Source organism: Salvelinus sp. IW2-2015, linkage group LG4q.1:29, assembly GCF_002910315.2.
Source record: "Salvelinus sp. IW2-2015 linkage group LG4q.1:29, ASM291031v2, whole genome shotgun sequence".
NCBI classification, from domain to species: Eukaryota; Metazoa; Chordata; class Actinopteri; order Salmoniformes; family Salmonidae; genus Salvelinus; species Salvelinus sp. IW2-2015.
The window spans coordinates 65,588,387-65,614,094 of NC_036842.1; the positions used below are offsets into that span (position 1 = coordinate 65,588,387).

Sequence of the window (25,708 nt, forward strand, 5' to 3'; positions counted from 1 at the left end):
TTTGGCCAGCTAACATCCTAACCACGATCAAGAAATATTATGGTTTAAACCCCTCAAACTCAAACCTGGGACTGATTTAAACCTGGGACACCAGGTGGGTACAATTAATTATCAGGTCGAACAGAAAACCAGCAGGCTCCGGACCTCCTASGGTAGAGTTGAATACCCCTAGTTTAAACGTTCAAATCCTKTTGCTGCAGGATTATTTTGCTGTGACAATATAGTTCAAATTAAGATCCTATATATGTGTCACGCCCTGACCGTAGAGAGCTTTTTATGTCTCTATTTTGGTTTGGTCAGGGTGTGATTTGGGTGGGCATTCTATGTTCATTTTCTATGTTTTGTATTTCTTTGTTGTTTGGCCGGGTGTGGTTCTCAATCAGAGGCAGCTGTCTATCGTTGTCTCTGATTGAGAACCATACTTAGGTAGCTTTTTCCCACATGGTTTTTGTGGGTAGTTGTTTTCTGTTTTGTGTCTGCACCAGACAGAACTGTTTTCGTGTTGTTCTATTTTTGGTTATTTTGTCTCAGTGTTCAGTTTTAATAAAAAAAGATGAACACTTACCACGCTGCGCTTTGGTCCACACCTTCTTCAACAGACGATCGTTACAGAACTATCCACCACCAAAGGACCAAGCAGCGTGGTAAGGAGGAGCAGCGTGGCCAGGGGTATGAGACAACCTGGGAGGAGGTAGAGAGGTGGTCGCTTGAACCAGGGAGAGTGCCAGAGCCCGCCTGGGATTCTATGGAGCAGTGCGAAGAGGGATACCGGAAGATGGAGTCGGCGAGACGAACACGGCTGGCAAGGAAGCCCGAGAGGCAGCGCCCAAATTTTTGGGGGGGGGAACACGGGGAGTGTGGCAGAGTCAGGTTGGAGACCTGAGCCAACTCCCCGTGCTTACCGTGGCGGGCGTCGTACTGGTCAGGCACTGTGTTATGTGATGGAGCGCACGGTGTCTCCAGTACGCGTTCTTARCCCGGTGCGCTACATAACAGCTCCCCACATCTGCCGGGCTAGGGTGAGCATCCAGCCAGGAAGGATTGTGCCAGCCCTGCTCTCCAGACCTCCAGTACGTCTCTACGGCCCAGGATATCCTGCGCCGGCTCTGCGCACTGTGTCTCCAGTGCGTCTSCACAGCCCAGTGCGTCCTGTGCCTGCGCCCCGCACGTGCAGGGCCAAAGTCACCATCCAGCCAGGACGGGTTGTACAGGCTCTTAGCTCGAGACCTCCAGTGCGCCTCCACGGCCCAGTAGTGTCCGGTGCCTCGGCCAAGGACAAGGCCTCCTGCATGTCTCCCCATTCTGGTGAGTCCTGTGCCTGTGCTAAGAACTAATTCTCCTGCATGTCTCCCCAGCCTGGTGTGTCCTGTGCCTGCTCCCAGAGCCAGGCCTCCTGTGTGTCTCTCCACTCCAGTGATGATCCATGGCACGAAGCCTCCAGTGATGACATGGCAAGAAGACTCCAGTGGTGATCCATGGCACGAAGCCTCCAGTGATGATCCATGGCACGAAGCCTCCAGTGATGATCCATGGCAAGAAGCCTCCAGTGGTGATCCGTGGCACGAAGCCTCCAGGGGTGAGACATGGCACGAAGCCTCCAGGGGTGAGACATGGCACGAAGCCTCCAGGGTGAGACATGGCACGAAGCCTCTAGCCCGGAGCCTCCAGAGACGGCCTCTAGCCCGGAGCCTCCAGAGACGGCCTCTAGCCCGGAGCCTCCAGAGACGGCCTCTAGCCCGGGGCCTCCAGAGACGGCCTCTAGCCCGGGCCTCCAGAGACGGCCTCCAGCCCGGGGCCTCAGAGACGCCCTCCACCCGGGCCTCCAGAGACGCCCTCCAGCCCGGGGCTCCAGAGACGCCCTCCAGCCCGGAGCCTCCAGAGTCGCCCTCCAGCCCGAGGCCCGCTACGAGGGTCCCCAGTCCGGGGTTGGCGGCGAGGGTCCCCGCTCTAGAGGCGCCACCTAAGTGGGCCAAGCCAGAGGTGGAGCGGGGTCTACATCCCGCACCAGAGAACCATACTTAGAGCTTTTTCCCACATGGTTTTTGGGTAGTTCTTTTCTGTTTTGTGTCTGTACCAGACAGAACTGTTTTCGTGTTCTATTTTTGGTTATTTTGTCTCAGTGTTCCAGGTTTGAATAAAAAAGCATGAACACTTACCACGCTGCGCTTTGGTCCACACCTTCTTCAACAGACGGCCGTTACAATATGTAACTGCTTGTGTGTTGAGATACAATATCCCAAATAATAATGGTGCCCAACAAAGGCAATAAGGAAATCCAATTATATCAAAGGAATAGCCTAACATAGATTATGTTTACACATTCATTGTGGTATCAGGGCTTTTCCATGGCTATTCCTAAGATCCATTTTTTTGGCTTCCATGTCCTAGGGGACCTACAAGCCTTTACAACAGACTTGCTGTTTGAATCAGTGAGGAGAAGCAGACTAAGGGAGAAGACAGGAGAGGAATTTGTGAGAGTGATGGTGAGCTAGAATTACGGATGGGAGAAGAAAGGGCAAGACTTCTCAGGGTAAGACGTACAATCACTCTTGCTACACCAACCCTAACTCACACCTCACTTTTGCTATACACAGCAGAATGCACTTCCTGCCTGCAATTTGCATGCCTTCCTGCATGCAAATTGAATCTGCAATGTCATCGCTCAGGCATAAAAAAAGTCCTCCAAACATCTCTTCTGTGAATTGAGGGAATCTTTACATTTATTGCATTTACAAACATTCACACAACTATTTCATAGTTATAAACTATGCACTAATATTGCATCTAATATTCTTGAACATAAGGATATATTTTTTGTAAAATGGAGTGAKAAAACACTAAAAGACACTGTGCAAATACCAGACATGGTAAGATACAGTAATAATTTCCATGCATTGGTATAAMACTTATTTTCAATGGTAACACGTTTAGTGAATGCATCCAACAAATAAAGCATTCCAGGTAAGGCTGTGCTTGATTTCCAGTGGGGCTGTGCTCTGTATAGCCTACTCAATCTTTGAAGTGAAATTTAATGACAATAAAGAGATGATTATCAACTTATTTAAGATGTCAACATTTAAAGTAATTACACTGGGTGGGCTGATAAATAATAAATACAATAGCATAAAAAATATATATATTTGACTATGAAATCTTCTGCATAGACCTTGTTTTTGATRAAGTACAATGATGTTGTTTTGCCTCCAAGTGGCCAATACTGTATATTACATGCTACTCCCAAACCTGCAGTGYACTCAGACTGAACACTTCTTCATGGCGCTGCTTCTGCAACGTGGTCTCAGCATTTCGTATTATTCTGTAYGTAAATCCGAGACACTCCTTTACAGAAMGGAAGGGAAAGRAGATACCTAGTCAGTTGCACAACTGCATGCATTCAGCTGAATGATGTTTGTATTTGTGCATCATCCACGGTCTCAGAGCATTTCGTATTATTCTGCATGTCAATCCTARACACTCCATTTAGTATGACATGAACATTTCATATGTTATGTATTAATTKGTTGATGTCCATCATCCATTTTGTATTATATGTTACGAATTGCAATTCATACAATATGTTATGAATTTGCTAAAAGTACAATATGTTAAGAATGTACAAAACGCATGATATGTTACGAATTCCAAATTGTTGTGGCTAACGTTAGCTTAGTGGTTAGGTGGCTAACAYTAATGCTAGCTAGCACTAAGGGTTAGGTGTTAAGGTTAGGGTTAAGGTTAGGAGTTAGTTAAAGGCTTAAGGTTAGGGTTTAGGGGAAGGGTTAGCTAACATGCTAAGTAGTTGCAAAGTAGYTAAAGTTGTCTGTGATGAGATTCCAACATTAAATATTTGGATTGCTAGACATTCACATTATACGCACACCTATCCAGCCCGACCAGCCACCTTATTTTTGTTTTTGCCTTCAGTAACCTTCTATAGCTAGGTTTCCATCCAATTGGTGAAAGATATTCATGCAAATATTCTAAAATCTGCATAAAAACATTTCCCCACCAGAGATGTGTTTCCATCAAATTGACTCATTAAATTCCCATGTACCAAATAAAAAACACAAGTTAAATGAGTTTCCATCGCATTTTCAACTGATGGTTTTCTCACGTAAAAAAATACATTATATAGCAAGTGTGCCCACTCTGGTTTTGGCATGAGTGCTCTAGCCAACAGCACTATCTGCACGTTGTTGGCTAGAGCACACGTATAGCCTACATGATGAGATTATTATGGACAAGAGCTAGATTATTTGTATTTTTCAAAAAAGCAGCCAAACATCGATTATCATGCCACCAGAATAAGACCCTCAATATTTATTGTAAAGGAGCATCAAGCTCATCACCTTGCACTTTCACCACCTGTGAAGTTCATCATAACTTATTTCATCTGTAGCCTAATGGTGCTTTCAACAACTGGAAACTCTGAAAAAATGTTGGTTGAATCATGAACTCGGTAATCTTCAGGTCAGAAAGCCGGAGCTCTAGAAAGAGGCATGAGATCCCGCCATGGAATTCCGTGTTGGATGACCTTTCAAAACAAATTTACCTGTCAGAGTTATTTTTTTCTCGAGTTCCCAGTTGTTTTGAATGCGCTGAAGTTGGAAGTCGGAGATTTTCCAGTTCCAGGTTCACAGTTCCCAGTTGTTTTGAACATGGCATAATGCATGCTTTCCAGATGAGTCTTAGTTCGGGGGACCACACAACATGTCATCACATGACTCCAAGTTTACTTTGATATGATGGTTATTATTTAAATATTTGCGCATAAAACGTTTCCACCAACATTTCTYGCATAATTAATATTACAGACACAAAAAGATCCCACATTATCTAAAATATTTAGTTTTGTCGACAGTTTACCGAAGATGTTCTATTTCCATCAGGCCTGTCAATACATGTTTTATCAGACATGTACTTTACTCACATAAAAATGTTCAATGGAATCCTGGATTGTATTATTTAACCATACCAAACGTAACAAACAATATCAGTCTAAATTGAACGTCCCGGATTTACRTTTACTATATTACGTCTAGTCTATGAGACCAGTCTGCGCTGCCGAGCATGTGGGGGTGTGCTGGTTTTGACAGCTACTTCAACTAGCTAGTCCAGTGTGGGAGAACTCAGGAGACAGCTTTCCGTGCGTGTCGTCTCGAATATCAGCAATGGCCCTGTTGAAATCTAGCAAGATCATTTCTACCGTCGGAGTTCACCCTCCATTGGGTGTCCTCTCCATTCGTGCCAGGTAAATMATCTGCTCTTAGAGTAACGTTACTGCTTTATTGTTGTTTTATTGACTAGTCAGCTGGCCAGCTAGGCTGACAACAATAGATAGGCAACTCGTGTAGAGCTAGCAAGCATACTAGTTCTAGCTAGCTAGCAGACGACCCTTTGACTTTCCCCTCAAAGGGAGCAGGCTACTGTAGCTGGCCAACTCAAGACATATGAACCGCTAGCTAGCTAGTTTTCACAGCCATGTCCATGTAGTTATCATGTTAGTCTAACCATCTACCTTGCCAATGTTATAGCGGATTTCATTATGCCTTGTGAGGCTGGTTGGCTATTTGCAACCTCACAACAAACCAAGGTTGTTAAGTGACTGGATAAATGTAAAGRTAACGTTGTCAAGGTAACTAGGATCCAGTGATGTGTTTTAGCAGGTAACGTTAAGTGGTTAGCTGATAGCCATACATGAAGTGTCAATACTTAATATTCTTTCTTATGATTATAGTAGAGTTGGCAAAAGAGCAAGAACTTGGAGTTGAAACAGCCTTGTTAGCTTTCTACACACAAAGATGTATATGACTGTGCTAAAGTCACAAAACGCTAGTTGGCTGGCCATCCTAGCTAGTGATGTTCACCCTCCACATGACTGGTCAAGYATGTTTCATTATTGTACTGCTGGTGACTGGCTGCCCACTGAAAGATAGCTAGCTAGGCCCATGAAATTAAGTTTAATTGACGCAATAAATGTTGTAGGCCTATGGGCAGAAATATTGCAGGATTACTGAATGTCATCCTTGCAACATTAGTGGTTGGTTGTTGATGCTGCCACACAGACTATCCAGTATGTGTATTCCTGTGTGTGGAAGCAGACTTCAGCCTAATCAAATTGAGATTGTTAGGGGATTACCACCACCTAATTTGGATTGAATCCTCCTTAGTGCAAAGGTATCAGACAACTTAATTGGGTGTAAATCTAGTTGAAGCAAGTCTGTGATTTACTGTCTCTATCTTCTACTGGATGTCTCAATCTCCCTCCCTGACTGTTTCAGCTCATGGTGGTCCGAGGTGCAGATGGGTCCCCCTGACCCCATCCTGGGGGTGTCGGAGGCCTACAAGCGGGACACCAACCCCAAGAAGATTAACCTGGGTGTAGGAGCATACCGTGATGACCAGGGCAAGCCATATGTCCTCAGCTGTGTTCGCAAGGTGTGTTCAATCACTGCATMATGTTTATGATAACTAATCTCATCATATCCATCATAACACGAGAAACTCCCAACTTTCACAAGAGACTAGAAGTTAAACAGACATCAGCCTAGCTGTCTATAATCACCTTGACACTGAGAACAGACTTAACTAAAAACCTTGGCTTGACTTTGACCCTGTGTATACTTAGGCTGAAGCTCAGATTGCTGCAAAGAAGCTGGACAAAGAATACCTGGCTATTGGCGGTCTGGGGGACTTTACCAAGGCATGCGCCAAGCTGGCTTTGGGAGATGACAATGAGGTTATCAAGAGTGGCAGGGTAAGTCAAGCCTTTCCTGGAACCTCAGACATCCTGATTCCACAGCACAGATTAGAAGCCTTATTTTTACAGTTTGTTGTTTATTCCCTSTTCACAGAACATCACTGTCCAAACTATTTCTGGAACTGGGTCTTTGAGAATCGGMGCCAACTTCCTGGTAAGAGCCCTGATCCTTTTGCCTTTTTACATCTGGGTAGTTCCATGGTAACAGAGTGATGCTGAGACTCGGATTGTACACTTTAAAATGTATGTTAAGCAAAAACCAATGATTGTAAAGTTAAACAAACCATACAACTCTATGCACAAGGAATACTTTTAACAATTTCCACAGAAAAYTGTACAAACAAATTTACTTGAAGAACATTGCAGATGCTAAGTTTGGTAACAGAATGAAGGTTTGAGGTAACAAAATGACGGCACAAACAGCAAACTTTGCATCTGCACAGGCTTATTAATGAAAGTCTCTTTTCCCTACTTTCTTCATTCCTCCACCCGTCTCAGTCCCGTTTCCATACAGAAGCCAGGGACGTGTACCTGCCCAAACCCTCCTGGGGGAACCATACACCCATCTTCAGAGACGCTGGGATGCAACTGAAGGCATACACCTACTATGACCCAAAGACCTGTGGCTTTGACTTCCAGGGAGCCCTGAATGACATCTCTGTAAGACATGGCACAGAAGCCTAATCTCCCCCTGTCAATGTGTACAGAAAGTACAATAAACTGCTAGATAATTGTATGTCCATGTATTATAGATAAAAAAAATTAAAAAATGTGTTTCCTCTTATTCAGAAAATCCCTGAGAAGAGTGTCATAATGCTTCATGCCTGTGCCCACAACCCSACAGGAGTGGACCCTCGGCCAGAGCAGTGGAAGGAGATTGCTGACCTAGTGAAGGTTAACACAGCTGAATATAAAGTTCTCGGTAGCCCTCTGACACCTCATTCGATCCGGGAACCAGGCCAAAATATATAACAATTTTCTTTATTCCAGAAAAGGAACCTCCTGGTGTTCTTTGACATGGCCTACCAGGGATTTGCCAGTGGTGATATTGACCGTGATGCCTGGGCTGTGCGTTATTTTATTGAGCAAGGCCACAACATTGTGCTTTCTCAGTCTTTTGCTAAGAACATGGGTCTCTATGGTGAGTAATGATAATCACACKGGTCATGTTTGAGTATAATGTTGGGGGGGGAACCCAATTATTTTGTGTTTATTTAAGCTAAGCATCATACCTTGTGTGGTGGTGTGTTATGTCCCCAGGTGAGCGTGTTGGGGGCTTCACTGTTGTGTGTAAGGATGCTGAGGAGGCCAATCGTGTGGAGTCCCAGCTGAAGATCCTCATTCGGCCCATCTACTCCAACCCTCCCATGAATGGGGCACGCATTGCTGCCACCATCCTCAATACACCAGACCTGTACAAAGAGTGGTGAGTAACAGTCATCCACAGTGTCATACTTCAATTGTCTCACAGCAATAAATATGGGCCCAGTTGAGTCACGACTGTTCTCTCTAGGCTTGGGGAGGTGCATGGTATGGCCAACCGCATCATCACAATGAGGGAGCTGTTGGTGGCCAACCTGAAGAAGGAGGGCTCCACTCGGAACTGGAAGCACGTCATCGACCAGATTGGCATGTTCTGCTTTACAGGGCTGAAGCCTGAACAGGTAGAGTAACTGTCTCTACACGGTCTTATACTATAGTATGTGATTTCCATCGGGTCACYTACTTGTAAAGGAATCATCAAATGAAACATTGACTATACTATAAGTATCAGATGAGTCATGAGTATAACTGTATTTCAACTTGTGCAGGTGGAGCGCCTTACGAAGGAGTTCTCCGTCTACATGACAAAGGATGGGCGTATCTCCATGGCTGGTGTCACCTCTGGCAACGTGGGTTACCTTGCACAAGGTATCCATGCAGTGACCAAGTGAGATGGTCGACCAGGAGTCACACACCGTAGTCACCATCAGAGGACAGAGGGGCGGTAGAGTCAGACAAGAAAAATTATGAAAATCCTTATGAAAATGAACTCTCTCCTCAGCTTTCCTKTAGGGAAAGACTCAAAAGTAAAGATACCATAGGGTTATTTCTGTTGTAATTTTCTGTTGGCATTGTCTAGATATTGTATGTTGGACCATCTAACTAGGCTTTTAATTGTGAGTCCTCTGGAAAAATTGTGGGTTCCCTGGGAGAAAAAATCAAGGAACTCTTGAATCTTTTTCAGACATCAAAATATCTTATAGATCACACTTCCCAATGAAAGCACACGTTTAGAATCGTGTCTATATTGCAGCAAGTCCTCTCACTTAGTTTGAACACACCCTGTCTCTAAAAGAACTGTGCTCAACTGTTGGTTGTGACATGGACACCAAAGTAATAAGGATTAAGACAATTATTTCAGKTAATTGTATTGAAATATGCGTCTCTGAATTATTAATGATTAACTTACAAAGTATCTTTCAAAAAGATATCAGGTGCTGAAAAACTTTGTCAGTGGAACCTGCCTAGGTAATTCTAGTGGAGTCATGGCACTTGTTTTATGAGGGGTGATATGCGCTGCATGGAGTCAACGATTGTGATTATCAACTGGCCACAATGTGTGCTAAGGATGTTATTCTGCTGTTGTAATTTATTGTAACGGATGACCACCATCTACCAATCAACTGCCACATCTCCCACTAATGCTGTACCATTTAATTGAACTATGTTTATCTATGGGCTGTACACAGTATACTGTTTTGACTCAATTTCAGGAGCATGAAGGGAGTTTTGCTGCTTGCACATTGCCTTGTATACATTCCCCCTCATGTGCTTCACCTTCATTGAAAGTCAAATGTAATGCACCTTAAGATTGCCCTCTGACTTTGAGTGGTGTACATTTCTGATGGGCCATGGAAAGCAGAGTCCAGCCAACCTCTAACACAGACTTGCCCTCAAGCCAACCACTGACTTATGGTTTTTACTTTGTGTTGTRAAAGATTACTGGTGGGTTCCACCTTGTAGATTATGGACTGCAGGGCCCCAAACATTCTAAAGCATGTCAGAAGTTTTACCCTTTCAGTCACCTGCTCTGTTGAGGTTGCAGATCTCTGGCCACATGTGGTCCCAGGAGTTGGAACTCCTTTCTTTTGGTGGAGGCATCTGCTTGTTCTAATTAGACACTGATTTTGAACTACTGGAACGGTCATCTTTTTCTGCCCAATGTCACTATTCAAATTAATCTGATGTTCTTTTGAATGGTACTCAATTCTCTGAAATAATCTGATCATGATTTATGTGTACTGTAATCTTCTGAGTTTCTCAGATTTGAGTCAGCTTCATTTCATTATTTATGTCTGASCAGTGTTATTGTCACTAAAATAAAGATGGTTGCACAGTTTGTAAATGTCAGTTTCTTAATTTTAAGCAATGACTCAAGCACTAAAAATGTCAACTGTGTATTAGTAAAAAAGATCGGTAAGGCAGCGGGGAAAGGATAAAGTGCAAAAGTTGTTTTAATTCAAGAAAGGCCTACAACTTACTGACATGGACACTCTTCAGTGCATGCAGAACACTGGAAACCTTAGGTAGAAATAMCTTGAGTAGGGTTGCAAAGGGAGGGTATTTTACTGGTAACTTTCAAAGTTTACTAGTAAACTACCAGAATTTTATGAAATTTATCATGAGCTCTAGTGGTCTTTTTGGATAGTTCAGATTATCACATGTCTGTTATTATCTCTGGCCCACTGTGGCCCATAGAGATAGAGAACTCTAGTGCCCAAAAGCTTATTTTATAATGGGCAGCGCCATTGAGGACTTTAACCATTTTGAAGTAGTTAACTGGGTGGGACTTCCTATGTGTTAAGGCTCACATAATTCCATACAGATCAGCAAATGAATTATACTCATGAGGAAACATTCTATGWCTGCAGGTGGCAGTAAATAGGCAAACGATGCTTTATACCTGTTCAAACAACACACTAGATGGCAGTGTGCACCCTTTCAGTTTGTTTGCCAACTCAGAAGTAGTAGAAGAAGAAAATATACTACTTAAAAATGGAGGGCTCAATGGCGCCGCCACAAACAGAAGGGAAACACAGACAAGTCACAGGGGCTATAAAGCTGAAGCATCCATTTACAACGTTTTCTCAATTTTAGCTGTGTAGGGGTGCAAGGTAAAATTGAGGAGGAGAACAGAGGAGGCATTACGTAACGGAAATATGCAAATACTTCACGCCAATAGGATCTCACTAGCTCGTGCTTGGTTTTGCCCACCTCCTTGCTGGTTCTGCCGACTATACTTATTATTTAATTTGCTCCCAGTGTAAACGATACAGATGAACAATCTTGGGTTAGTTATACATATCTTCAGCGCTGCGCAGATGCCATAATRGGACAGACACAATGATGCGATGTCTATCTAAGTCTACGGTGTGGCCTTATTAAATATAAAATAGATCAAATCATTAAATAAGATGATTTTAAAATAAAAMAWTKAATTGGCAAAGCTGTAAAGGGTTTCAGCATGACATACCCCTTATATTTTTTACACACTTGTATTTATTAGCTATATCATTTCTTTGTTGTAAATGTTTTGGTGCTAAACTGGTAGCAGTTGTGAAAAAGTCAGAGGTGCAGAATTAATTTAAAAAAATAATAKTACAACAAAAATGCTGACATACAAACTCTTCCTCAATGATGCAGTGTTCAATATCAAATTTAGTAAATAAAACATCCAGAAGAGACCTTTAATTTAAAAAACACGGAATCAATACTATGTCCGATTGTTTTTAAACATACGAGAAATAAAACACAAGAATATACACTATGTACAAGGTCAGTACCAGTACCATATCAAYGTGCAGGGATATAGTGGTAGTTGAGGTAAATATGTACTTGTAGGCAGGGTAAAAGTGACTGGGCAGCAGAATAAATACAAATAATAAATAGTAGCAGCAGAGTAAGTGGTGAATGTGTGTGAGTGTGCATAGACTCAGTGCAGATAGTTTGTGGGCAGGCAGCCAATTATTAGCTACTCAGCAGTCTTATTGCTTGGAGATAGTAGCGGTCTCGGGAGCTCTAGAAACCAATTTCAAATTATATTATATTAGTCACATGTGCCGAATACAACAGGTGTAGTAGACCTTACAGTGAAATGCTTACTTACAARCCCCTAAMCAACAATGCAGTTAAAAAAATACGAATAAGAATAAGAAATAAAGGTAACAAGTCGTTAAAGAGCAGCAGTAARATACGAATAGCGAGACTATATACAGGGGGTACCGGTACAGAGTTAATGTGTGGGAGCACCGGTTAGTCGAGGTAATATGTACATGTAGGTAGAGTTATTAAAGTGACTATTCATAGATAATAACAGAGAGTAGCAGCGGCGTAAAAGGGGGGGGGGGGGGGGGGGGGGGGGGGGGGGGGGGGGGGGGGTGGGGGGGGGGGGGAGGGGGGGGGGGGGGGCAACAAATAGTCTGAGTAGCCATTTGATAAGATGTTCAGGAGTCTTATGGCTTGTGGTTAGAAGCTGTTTAGAAGCCTCTTGGACCTAGACTTGGCACTCCGGTACTTGCCGTGTGGTAGCAGAGAGAACAGTCTATGACTAGGGTGGCTGGACAATTTTTAGGGCCTTCTCTGACACCGCCTGGTATAGAGGTCCTGGGTGGCAGGAAGCTTGGCCCCAGTGATCTACTGGGCCGTACGTACTACCTCTGTAGGGACTTGCGGTCAGAGGCTGAGCAGTTGCAATACCAGGCAGTGATGCAACAGTCAGGATGCTCTCGGTGGCACAGCTGTAGAACCTTTTGAGGATCTGAGGACCCATGCCAAATATTTTCAGTCTCCTAAGGGGAATCGGTTTTGTCATGCCATCTTCATGACTGTCTTGGTGTGCTTGGACCATGTTAGTTTGTTGATGATGTGGAGACCAAGGAAGTGTAAGTCCTGAACCTGCTCCACTACAGCCCGTTGATGAGAATGGGGGTGTTCTCGGTCCTCCTTTTCCTGTAGTCCACAATCATCTCCTTTGTCTTGATCAGTTGGGAGAGAGGTTGTTGTCCTGGCACCACACGGCCAGGTCTCTGACCTCCTCCCTATAGACTGTCAGTCGTTGTCGGTGATCAGGCCTACCACTGTTGTGTCATCGGCAAATTGAATGATGTTGTTGGAGTGGTGCCCGGCCGTGCAGTCATGAGTGAACAGGGAGTACAGGAGGGGACTGAGCACGCACCCCTGAGGGGCCCTCTGTTGAGGATCAGCGTGGTGGATTGTTGTTACCTACCCTTAGCACCTGGCGGCGGCCCATCACAAGTACAGGATCCAGTTGCAGAGGGAGGTGTTTAGTCCCAGGGTCCTTAGCTTATTGATGAGCTTTGAGGGCACTATGGTGTTGAACGCCGAGCTGTAGTCAATGAATAGCATTCTCACATAGGTGTTCCTTGTGTCCAGGTGGGAAAGGGCAGTGTGGAGTGCAATAGAGATTGCATCATCTGTGGATCTGTTGGGGCAGTATGCATATTAGAGTGGGCCTAAGGTTTCTGGGATAATGGTGTTGATGTTAGCCATGACCAACCTTTCAAAGCACTTCTTGGTTACAGACGTGAATGCTACGGGTCGGTAGTCATTTAGGCAGGTTACCTTAGTGTTCTTGGGCACAGGGACTATGGTGGTCTGCTTAAAACATGTTGGTATTACAGATTCGGACAGGGAGAGGTTGAAAATGTCAGTGAAGACACTTGCCAGTTGGTCAGCGCATGCTCGCAGTACACGTCCTGGTAATYCGTCTGGCCCTGCGGCCTTGTGAATGTTGACCTGTTTAAAGGTCTTACTCACATCAGCTGCGGAGAGCGTGATCACACAGTCGTCCGGAACAGCTGGTGCTCTCATGCATGTTTCAGTGTTATTTGCCTCGAAGTGAGCATAGAAGTAGTTTAGCTTGTCTGGTAGGCTCGTGTCACTGGGCAGCTCTTGGCTGTGCTAACATTTGTAGTCTGTAATGGTTTGCAAGCCCTGCTACATCCGACTGGCGTYGGAGCCGGTGTAGTACRATTCGATCTTAGTCCTGTATTGACACACTGTTTGATGGTTATTCGGAGGTCATAGCGGGATTTCTTATAAGCTTCCGGGTTAGAGTCCCACTCCTTGAAAGCGGCAGCTCTAGCCTTTAGCTCAGTGGGGATGTTGCCTGTAATCCAYGGCTTCTGGTTGGGGTATGTACGTACGGTCACTGTGGGGACAACATCATCGATGCACTTATTGATGAAGCCAATGACTGATGTGGTGTACTCCTCAATGCCATAGGAAGAATCCCGGAACATATTCCAGTCTGTGCTAGCAAAAAAGTCCTGTAGCTTAGCATCTGCTTCATCTGACCACTTTTTTATTGACCGAGTCACTGGTGCTTCCTGCTTTCATTTTTGCTTGTAAGCAGGAATCAGGAGAATAGAATTTTGGTYAGATTTGCCAAATGGAGGGCGAGGGAGAGCTTTGTATGCATCTCTGTGTGTGGAGTAAAAGTGGTCTAGAGTTTTTTCCCCTCTGGTTGCACATTTAACATGCTGATAGAAATTTGGTAAAACAGATTTAAGTTTCCCTGCATTAAAGTCCCCGGCCACTAGGAGTGCCGCGTCTGGATGAGCGTTTTCCTGTTTGCTTATGGCGGAATAGATCTCATTGAGTGCGGTCTTAGTACTCGCATCAGTTTGTGGTGGTATGTAGACAGCTACRAAAAATACAGATGAAAACTCTCTAGGTAGATAGTGTGGTCTACAGCTKATTATGAGATTCCCTTCCTCAGGCGAGCAAAACCTTGAGATTTCCTTAGATATTGTGTACCAGCTGTTGTTTACATATATGCATAGTCCGCCACCCCTTGTCTTACCAGACGCCGCTGTTATATCCTACCGATACAGCGTATATCAATCAAATKTATTTATAAGCCCATCTTTACATCAGCTGATGTCACAAAGTGCTGTACAGAAACCCAGCCTAAAACCCCAAACAGCAAGCAATGCAGGTGTAGCAGCACGGCCAGCTGTATGTTGATAATGTCGTCGTTCAGCCACGACTCCATGAAGCATAAGATATTACAGTTTTTAATGTAATGTTGGTAGTTGGACTGATGTTATTTATAGTTTGATGTCTTCACCATTATTCTACAATGTACAAAATAGTAMAAATAAAGTAAAACCCTGGAATGAGTAAGTGTGTCCAAACTTTTGACTGGTACTGTATATATTAGGCCTAGCCTACTAATTGTAGGCTACCCTAATTTTATTTAATAGCTTTATAGGCCTAGTAATATTTTTTTACTAAATGATTACACACATTACATTTATTTTCCTAATGTGCTATAATAGGCCTAAAATGTATTCATTGCAAGACAGAGGGGCACAGAGGCAGCTTAAAGCACTTTCCATTAAAGGTACAATGCAGACGTTTTTATTTCAATATCAAATCCTTTCTGCTTAACAAATTAAACAAWGCACCTAACTGTGATGTTTTCAATTAAAGTAGTCAAAATAAACAAAAACAGCTTCTTAGCAAATAGCAATTTCTCAAGCAAGAATTGTGTTAGGACTGTCTAGGAGTGGTCTAGGTGGGGAGTGAAAAACTGGAAGCTAGCTGTTATTGGCGCAGAGGTTTGAAACTCTTTCTTATTGGTCTTTTAACTAATTTGATGTCACCAGGCAGGCYGAAACTCCCTCCCACCAAAACAGACTGAAATTTCAGGTMTTTTCAAACAGCTCTTACACTAAAAGTACATTATCATAATTTTGACAATTTCACAGTTTTAGTCCARCCTCATAGTGTGGAAATATATAAAACACGGGAAATTACGTTTATGACTGCACTGGGCCTTTAAATCATGTGACTGCGCTAAGCCACTTCAGTAAGTCATGGTATGATTACTCACTACATTAGATACGAAGAAATAGCCCACAACAAATCCAAATTTCTCATAATAACCATGATTAGCGCTTTTAAAAATTGCCGAACGGTAATGGTGACAGGAGCCARCCGAGGCCTCGGTCTGCGAGTAGTGGAAAGTCTGGTGACAGGGAGCTCTGATCCGGACAAGATTATTATTGCCACGGCCAGAAACCCTAGCGGGGCCCAGGTAAATAAACACATGCGGAAATGTTATACGTCTTGTGCTGTGTTTTGAGCGTATCCTAGGCTACAGTATTGTAACGACCCTGGGTTTATAAGCGCGGAAATCGACTCTGCTGTTTTATTACATTGGTGTCAAAAGTGATCGGATCTTGCATCCACGACAGTGCGTGTGCTTGACCGGTGAGCGCGTTCCTGTAAGACATGGAGTCGCAAGCTAGCGCGAGGACGCGCTYTTGGAAAGGAGGGAGTAGTGTAACGACCCTGGGTTTACAAGTGCGGAAATCGACTTTGTCGCACGAGCATGCTTTTGTGGCACAGTCGATAGCGCGATAGACTTCGGTCTAGAATGGTCGAGGGTTCGAGATCGGCTCCCTGCCTGTTTCATTTCAGTGTTCTTTATTGGGGTTGGTAGATGTTTTTTATTTTATTTTATTTCACCTTTATTTAACCAGGTAGGCTAGTTGAGAACAAGTTCTCATTTGCAACTGCKACCTGGCCAAGATAAAGCAAAGCAGTTCGACACATACAACAACACAGAGTTACACATGGAATAAATAAACATACGATCAATAATACAGTAGAAAATCTATATACAGCATGTGCAAATGAGGTAGGATAAGAGAGGTAAGGCAATAAATAGGCCATGGAGGCGAAGTAACTACAATTTAGCAATTAAACACTGGAATGGTAGGATGTGCAGAAGATTAATGTGCAAGTAGAGATACTGGGGTGCAAAGGAGCAAGATAAATACATAAATAAATACAGTATGGGGATGAGGTAGATTGGATGGGCTATTTACAGATGAGCTATGTACAGATGCAGTGATCTGTGAGCTGCTCTGACAGCTGGTGCTTAAAGCTAGTGAGGGAGGTAAGAGTCTCCAGCTTCAGATATTTTTGCTGTTCGTTCCAGTCATTAGCAGCAGAGAACTGGAAGGAGAAGCGGCCAAAGGAAGAATTGGCTTTGGGGGTGACAGTGAGATATACCTGCTGGAGCACGTGCTACGGGTGGGTGCTGCTATGGTGACCAGTGAGCTGAGATAAGGCGGGGCTTTACCTAGCAGAGACTTGTAGATGACCTGGAGCCAGTGGGTTTGGCGACGAGTATGAAGCAAGGGCCAGCCAACGAGAGCATACAGGTCGCAGTGGTGGGTAGTATATGGGGCTTTGGTGMCAAAACGGGTGGCACTGTGATAGACAGCATCCAATTTGTTGAGTGTTGGAGGCTATTTTGTAAATGACATCGCCGAAGTCGAGGATCGGTAGGATGGTCAGTTTTACGAGGGTATGTCATGTCATGTAAGGTCTGTCATATAGGTCATTTGCATATTCTCAATATTTTTTACATGTTGATGTAGGCTAACATTTGCTCATACTTTCTCAAACAGCCCAATTTTTTATYCGTACAATATGTTACAAATTTGCCAAACGTATGATATGTTACAAACTCCAATTTGTTGTGGCTAACTTTAGCTAGGCTAGGGGTTAGGGGTTATGGTTAGGCTTAAAGTAATGCAAACGTCTTGCGACCCAAAGGTTGCGTGTTTGAATCTTATCACGGACTACTTTTGCATTGTAGCAACTACTTACTACTTTTTATCTACTTTGGACCTACTTAGCATGTTAGCTAACCCTTTCCCTAACCCTTTAACTTAACTCCTAACCTCCAGCCTAGCCAACATTAGCCACCTAGCTATGGTTAAAGGGTTTTAAGGTTAGGGAAGGGTTAGCTAACATACTAAGTACGGTTAAAGGGTTATGGCTAAGGGAATGGTTAGCTAACATGCTAAGTAGTTCCAAAGTGGTCCGTGATGAGATTTGAACAAGCAAACTTTGGGTTGCTAGACAATCTTATACACCTACCCATCCACCCTTCTGTGTTATTTCCTTAAGTAACCTTCTGTCTTATGTAACCATACCAAACGTAACATATCATACTAATTTGAGAGTCCCGGATTTACTATTTTATGTCTAGTCTATGTCACTGGTGAATGCCGATCTGCACACCTGTCATGTGCAATGTAGTTGTGTGAAGTAATTCTCTGTGTTTTGCAGGAACTGCAGAAACTAGCTGAAAGACATCCAAATATCCATATAATAACACTTGGTAAGAATAATTAAATCAATAACTTTTGTATGCATGATATAATGCTATATAAAAAATTATATTGTTTTCTTACTGACTTTGCCTCCTCTCCAGATGTTGTCAGTCAGGAGAGCATAGAGAAAGCTGCACAAGACGTTGACCTGCTTGTTCAGGAGCTGGGCCTCAATTGTCTAATCAACAATGCTGGAATCAATGTTGTCGCCAATTTTGAGACAGTCACGGCTGAGAAGATGTTGGAGAACTTCCACACCAACTCTGTGGCCCCACTTATGATCACTAAGGTTTCATTTGTTAATTTTTATCTTTACATAAACAAAAATACATGATAGTCCACCTGCATGAGAGAAATAGAAATGTTCTCACATTCTGTATCTCTGCCAGGCTCTCCTACCCCTGCTGAAGAGGGCAGCTGCCAAAGGCACGGGGATGGGCATCCATAGAGCTGCGGTCATCAACATGACTTCCTTGTTAGGGTCAGTCGAGCTCAACTGGGGTGACCGGGCCAAGAACTTCAAGTGGTATCCTTACAGAACTTCCAAGGTATGTGTATCATTGGTCATTTGACAACCTGATAAATGTGGACAGGTGTCGAGCAGATATAAGCCAGAGTAACATAAGTGACATGGCTCTGACAACAAGTTGTTGTGTATTGACAGAGTGCTCTGAACATGGTGACACGATGCATGGCAGTGGATCTGGAGGCTGATGGCATCCTGTGCATGGGCCTCCACCCTGGCTGGGTACGCACTGACATGGGAGGACCAGAAGTAAGCCTCTATTCTCTTCTCAGCAGAGAGAACATAACACTGCATCACAATATCTGTCCCTACATCCGTACTTGTTTATTTTAGTAATAGCCCCATGAGAATAAATAGTCGTTTTTTTAGGGAAACATTGATAATGAATCATCTTTATAATTTCCCCTTTGCCTCCAGGCACCTTTGAGTCCAGAGGAGAGCATATCTTCTGTGTTGTCAGTAATTGGTGGATTGACTGAAAAGGATCATGGGTCATTTCTACACTACACCGGGGAGCCACTACCCTGGTGATTGGAATATCACCATGGATGATTTTATAAGTTGTTGGTTTGCACATGTTTATGCTTTGACTATGCAAAGTTGAATGTACTACCTAGATAGCAGTTTTGCATGAAAAAATGCATCATGTAATGTTCTATATGACATTAAGTTTTATTTGCTGTAACACTGACACTGTATGCTTAGCCTATGTTATTAAAACGAGGCAAGTTAATTGTTCTGTAGGCCTATGTGCAACAGGTTGAAGTGGCGAGGAAGCAAATAGTGGACAGTCTTTTGTTTGTCTTTGAAGGAAGTTGTTCTTTCAGCTTAGGATAAGTATCTTCCCAGACGTCTTTGTAAACCTCTAAGAGGATATTAAATGATATTGTTTAATTTCCGAGCAGTGAGTGTTCTGGCACTTCCTTAAGTTATTATGAAAAAATATCACACCGTTAAGTCTGAAAGGATGATGAATGTTACTGCTCTCTTTTCCAATKAAACTTTTGGTGTTAACAATAGTAATGAAGAGTATTTATTTGTGTCTTTAGAAAATATAGTAACATGCAGTATCCTGGAAAATAAAATGTATCCTCTGTTATGTCCTCTATGACGCATAGTAGGAGTTTGTCTGATGTTAGCTGAAATAAAAGTTATGCACAAAAGTGTTGAGAAATGAGGAACAAACAAGGATGTTAGGAATGCTTTTGCTTTGCTCTAGTTATCTCAGAGAGCTGCATGTCTCTGCACAAAACAAACACTATTAAGACATTTTCAATTCAGAAGTCAATAATATATGATCACTTAAACATCCAAACACTACTAGGTGGACTGCTGAAACAATTCAACCCTGTTTTATGTGCATACTATCTTATTCATCTGGTGGCTATTTGGGTACTACATGTGATAAACCTCACCCAGCAGTTGCTTTGCAAATCGGGCTGGTGGAACAATGAGCTAGATAGCTTCAAATGTCAAGGCTGCTTTTGGAGGAAGTGAATAAGACAAGCCAGTCTTGGACAATCATTAGAAACTAATCAGACCTGTTTAACCAGGTGGTGGATAGTCAGGTGCTGTAATGATCAGTGAGTCAGTCCGCCAGAGAACGAATGTATGGTAATGTAAACACACAGATGACAGTGAATGGAGGAGAGGGACAGACAGACTGKGTCATAAGGTATTCATTCTTATTTCACAAATATCACATTCTGTTTAGTCTTTTATAATTGTACATCTCTCAGATTATGTTTGCCAGAGTGTGTCACTGTATTTCTATCTGGCAATTGTAAAGAATGGACAGAATACAGTGAATAAGGATTAAGGATATGGGTGACTTCATTGTTATACACTTGTAAATAATGTGTAATAACATGCTATTGGGGAGCCACTTGCTTTGAATATATATCTTTAGCTTACTTCTCTAATATATACTGAACAMAAATATAAATACAACATGCAGCCATTTCAAAGATTTTACTGAGTTACAGTTCATATAAATCAGTGAATTGAAATACATTCATTAGGCCCTAATCTATGCCGTTCACACGATTGGGCAGGAGTGCAGCCATGGGCCCACCCACTTGSCAGCCTGGCCCAGCCAATCAGAATTAGTTTTTCACCACAAAAGGGCTTTATTACAGACAGAAAGACTCCTCAGCACCAACCCCGCCCCCCCTCAGATGATCCTGCCGGTGAAGAAGCCTGATGGGGAGGTCCTGGACTGGCGTGGTTACACGTGGTCTGCGGTTCTGAAGCCGGGTTGGACATAATGCCACATTTTATAAAACGACGTTGGAGGCAGCTTATGGAAGAGAAATTAACATTAAATTCTCTGGCAACAGCTTTGGTGGATATTCCTGCAGTCAGCATGCCAATTACACGCTCCCTCAAAATTTGARWCATCTGTGGCATTGTGTTGTGTGACTAAACTGCACATTTTAAAGTGGCCTTTTATTGTCCACAGCACAAGGTGGGGGATATTCCACACCTGTCAGGTGGATGGATTATCTTGGAAAATGAGAATTGCTCACTAACAGGGATGTGAACAAATTTGTGCAGCAAATTTAAGATAAATAAGCTTTTTGTAGGGGATTTTTCTTTTCAGCTCATGAATTATGGGACCRACACGCGTTTATATTTTTGTTCAGTGTAATTTTCTTGGTTATGACGGAGTTGTTATACAGCAACACTAACTAAAGAATGTTGTCTCGCTATAGCAGGGGGGGGCCACATTTTCTGAGCAAAATAAATAAATAATTGTATTTTTTTAAATGTTCATTGCTGGCCATAAAAGACTGAAAACACCAGGGAATCAGCTCCAAGTGATTCTAATTTTGGAAGTCTGTTCCCAAGTATTCCCACGCATAATAGAGAGATACATGTCATCATATACAAATGTAAGCAAGGTTTGAAATTATAATGTTTTAGTCAAATATTATATCTGTTTGGGCTTCTTGCTGTCAATTTGCAGTCTACAAACTAGATGTAATTATGTTCCGGCCCCCCAACCATCCGCTCAAGAAAACATCTGCCCCACGGCTGAATCTAGTTGATGATCCCTGCTCTATAATGTAAATGTCCATTAATAATATGAAYGACAGATGGGAGAATAGGACGATGTTTAAGTAACAATGTTTTCCACAGGTGAGATTTTAGTTTCATTTCCAGAAGGAGACTAGCCGAAAGGTTGTTACTGGATCCTACCGATGTCGTTTAACCATTGAGAATTGCACTCATTTTGCATATAGGATACCGGAGTGAATATATGATTTGAATAGAGCATTAGAAGTGTTGAAATTATATGGAGTTCTGCTATACAGGACTTCACATGGCAGAGAGACATGAATTTCCTTGCCACCACGGACCTGTCCATTGGGGACCTACGTATGCCCTTCACTGAAGAGGTCAAGTACTGTATCCTGGGAATCTCTGCAACCCTCTTCCTGATTGCTCTGAGCATTCTGGTGTGGCAATTATACCGATACCGCTCATATGCTCCAAGGAAACCTCGTAAGTTAACTAAAACTAATCTAAGTTATCAGTTGGCTTTTTGTCAAACCATATAGGTCAAACACCAATATACAGTAGAATTAGATTGAGTARTAATTCAAGTACTGAACATTCTGTATAGCAAACTCCTACATTTTTGGGATAAGACTTTGGCTCATGCTGCTATATTTCTATTCACTGCAGTTGATGAGTTACTTTCATCTGATGGCAAGCCAGCAAAGTCTGGGGTCTTCGACACAGAAMCCCAGAGGCCTAATTTCAAGGTAAGAGCTCTCTATTACTTGTAACTATTAMTTCCTTTCCTTACTCACAAGGRACGCTCTCCCATTTCATTTGTCTACATTGCTATCACTGACACATTGAGCAACAAGCTTCTACTAATATCTGTGTGTATCTTTCCACCCATGTTGTTCTTGGATGCATGTAAATCAAACAGAGGGCATATCTCAGTGAGCTGTGGTTTAGAGAGTTTTCTCTCAGTGTTGCCTACCATAGTCAGTTTTCACACATTGTAATATACAGTGAGAGATAGAGTTCACAAACTAGGGTTAGTCATGTGAATTAGCTTGGGACTGTAGCGTTTTTGTCAAATAACCCTACAGCCTACAACAACAAATGAATTCAGTGCATTTACATCTCAAAAACTGACTCTTAAACACACTGAAACAGATAGTAGGACCATATCTGTTCCCCAGGTGGAGAAGCTCCATGAAGAGGYGCGGAGGTTGAGCAATTGCCTGTCCATGGGCAGCCATGTGGAGTTGCTCAGCCTGGAGGACCAGCAGGAAGAGGTGGTGGTGCAGGGCTCCCTGCACTTTTCCCTCTACTATGACCAGCTGCAGTCCAGACTGGTGGTCACCCTTCTGGAAGCCTGGGGTCTGCCGGTGAGGGACTTCAGCCGCAGTGTGGACCCCTTTGTGAGGGTCCGGCTGCTATGGGCCGGGCAGGAGAAGGAGAAGGAGGAGCAGTCCTCTCCTTCACTGCAGTGTGTGCTCCATGAGTGGCAGTCCCGTATGGTGAAGGACAGCAGCAGCCCAACGTTTGGGGACCAGTTCTTCTGCTCTCTGGAGGAGGAGGATGTCCCTCACATCACCATCAGGTTTGAGGTACATAACTGAGAGAATTATTGAATTACATTGACAAGCTAATTAGATCAGATTACAACATMTTTTTCTCTTTTCCGCAGGTTAAAGACTTTGATAAATTCTCCAGGCATAGGATCCTGGGAGAGGTCAGAGTTCATCTGTGCGATATGGAAATCTCATACCCTCTTGAAGTCCTCAAGGACCTACAGGCACCACAGAAGGTGGGTGATACACTCTATCTGGATCTATGTGTAAAAAATTACATCAATCCTGTCTGTGTACTGTCTTGACTTCAGTAATACATTTTTATAATTTCCAGGACCTGGTTGGARAGGTGCTTCTCTTTATGAAGTATCTCCCCACCCTCCAGAGGCTAGAGGTTGGTCTGCTGAAAATCAGGGCACCACCTCAGCCAAGTAAAAAAAATCAAGGTAAATGCCACTTTTCTTGTGTGATAAACTCATTATTGAGCCGAAGTTGCATACTGTTGCATTGTAGATAAAGGTTCTGTTGACTCTGTTCGCAGCACTGTATGGCAAGATCAGTGTCCTCTGCAACCAGTTCAAGCTGCGGCACCAGAAGTCCACTGTTAAGACCTGGAGGGAAGTGACCGTCTTCAACGAAGTCATGATGTTCACACTGCCAGACCCACAGATCAAGGAGTGCTGCATTGTGGTCTCTGTGTACGAGATCCCTGCAGCCAAGAAGTCATCCAAACGCMTGGTTGGCCAGGTCACCTTTGGAAAGGGAAAGAGCTCAGAGGATGAACACTGGAGTTTGATGATGCGATCAATTCGTCAGCCAATAGCAAAGTGGCATCAGCTCTTAATCTRAGGCTAGCCAGGCCAGTCCACCTACTTTGACTATGTTCTTGTGATGCACAGCATATTGGAAATGTGTGAAGGACCAGCATTACAAGGGATTTACACTGACAATTCGTTTTTCAAGCTATTTCTCACAACTGATATCACCTATCTATGAAATATAGACTACTATATTGAAATTGTGTGGAGAAATAATACATTCCAGCTGCTCACCTGATATGAGCAGTGCCTGATCACCTGTGAATAATAGAAGTATTACCAGTAGGCTAAGTATTTAACGTTGCGCTGCACCCCCCCTTTTAGGAACACTAGAGGGCACTTATACTCAGTAGTTCATTTCTTGAGGAAATCTATGGGCAAAAAGGTTGAGTAAAAACATTCACATATTTATACAATCTCAGGTCTGAAGTCGGACTCCCACGAGCAGTTTAGGCACTTGCAAGGTACTTCAATTTCTTCTGGAAAATTGGTGCAGACAGTGTCTACATTGCCCCCATAGGGGGCATCTTGTTTTTTTAAGATGTTAAATGAATTTCTAAACTAAATTTCAAGCCCACATTCTATCATAATTATTTATAAAAAGATCTGTCAGCTSTATTTTGTGGAGGGRACACACTGACTGGACCAGGCAAAGAATAACCCCCACCCCCCATTCTCCCTGGTAAGTGGTTCCTTCCAAGGTGCACRGAGCAAAAKATGCCTAGGCAGGATGCTAGATAGTGCGTGCAGTATCGTCAGTGGAGGGGAGACTTACTGGKCATAGACGTCAATTCAACATCTATTCCACGTTGATTCAATGTTATTTCATTGAAATGACKTTGAAACAAAGTTGATTCACCCAGTGTGTGCCCAGTGGAGAGAGAGTAGAGTGACACACACAGCGTTTGATTTGATTYTAGCTGCCGGTGATGGGCAGGAAGTATGTTTTTTAATTAATTTGATCAAGCTATGTAACCTATTGATGCCTTCTTGATGAATAAATAAAACAAAACTGTTTTGTTTCTCTGTAATACTAGCCACCTAACAATTTGATGAAGTTGGCTTTAGATATCCAGCTAGATAGGTTCCCAATCTCACAACCTCATAACTAGCTACCAAGCTATTTCAAGCTATCAATCAAGTTAGAGTAGTTTGTCTAACTATCTTCGCTAAGATAAACTATGCAGAAAAAATATGTTTTTTTACATTAGAATTAGGCATGTTTCACGTGTTAGAAAAATGCAAAATTCTCAGGTGTTTGAAAAATGCAAAAACAGAAGAGTTGTTTAAGTTCAGACCGCAACCCCAAAACATGTGCTTYCCCAATCACAAAATGAAACTACAAAACCTCTCCCAACACTGTGAGCTGTTGATGTGAGATTAGTGGTCAACTTGCATCTCACCCTCTCAAGGCCATTCCCAGGCGTTGCCCACCCCTTTTCCAGGCCAATGTGCTGTTTGCTCTTGCTAGCTGCCACCCCCCTACCTACTACCTCCTAATGTGAACAAGCAGAGGCCTGAGAAAATARACTTAGAGACCTTGAGATGGAAGGGACTTACAGCCATGCCTTTAGAGGGGCTGCAGTCTACAGGCAATTACTGTCCAGTGTCCACACTCCTAATGAAGTACAGCTCTCAGGGGTTATGCAGGTCAGTGACCTGCCGCAGTGGGAGGATTCTGTCCATTCTACTAAGGGTTTTGCACAGTGGAATGCACAATATGCACACAGCCATAATGCTTTTTAAAACCTCTTAAATGTAACTAAATGTAATTGTAAGTGTAATCTACGTAATCCCCAAAAGTAATTATTTATCATGAGAGGGAC

General features: G+C 43.0%; 3 protein-coding genes across 3 annotated transcripts; all 3 read left to right on the forward strand.

The window, feature by feature from the left end:
* Positions 1 to 5,083: 5,083 nt before the first annotated feature.
* Positions 5,084 to 9,394, forward strand: LOC111962380 (aspartate aminotransferase, mitochondrial). The gene is made up of 10 exons (XM_023985432.2): positions 5,084 to 5,251; positions 6,282 to 6,438; positions 6,629 to 6,757; positions 6,855 to 6,914; positions 7,259 to 7,420; positions 7,550 to 7,654; positions 7,751 to 7,901; positions 8,021 to 8,186; positions 8,274 to 8,424; positions 8,572 to 9,394. The coding sequence occupies exons 1-10, from the start codon at positions 5,172 to 5,174 to the stop codon at positions 8,692 to 8,694; spliced, it is 1,284 nt and encodes a 427-aa protein (XP_023841200.1). The 5' UTR covers positions 5,084 to 5,171; the 3' UTR covers positions 8,695 to 9,394.
* A 6,221-nt stretch (positions 9,395 to 15,615) lies between these two features.
* Positions 15,616 to 19,506, forward strand: si:dkey-12e7.4 (SDR family oxidoreductase). The gene is made up of 6 exons (XM_023985433.2): positions 15,616 to 15,866; positions 17,918 to 17,969; positions 18,063 to 18,250; positions 18,351 to 18,509; positions 18,626 to 18,736; positions 18,905 to 19,506. The coding sequence occupies exons 1-6, from the start codon at positions 15,651 to 15,653 to the stop codon at positions 19,016 to 19,018; spliced, it is 840 nt and encodes a 279-aa protein (XP_023841201.1). The 5' UTR covers positions 15,616 to 15,650; the 3' UTR covers positions 19,019 to 19,506.
* Positions 19,507 to 20,089: 583 nt separating this feature from the next.
* On the forward strand, positions 20,090 to 24,897 carry syt19 (synaptotagmin XIX). Its single transcript, XM_023985434.1, is given in 7 exon segments — positions 20,090 to 20,162; positions 21,805 to 21,994; positions 22,178 to 22,257; positions 22,690 to 23,100; positions 23,181 to 23,300; positions 23,399 to 23,510; positions 23,606 to 24,897. Coding segments are annotated over 6 exon segments (1,206 nt in total). The 5' UTR covers positions 20,090 to 20,162; positions 21,805 to 21,825; the 3' UTR covers positions 23,920 to 24,897.
* The last annotated feature ends 811 nt before the right edge of the window (positions 24,898 to 25,708 follow it).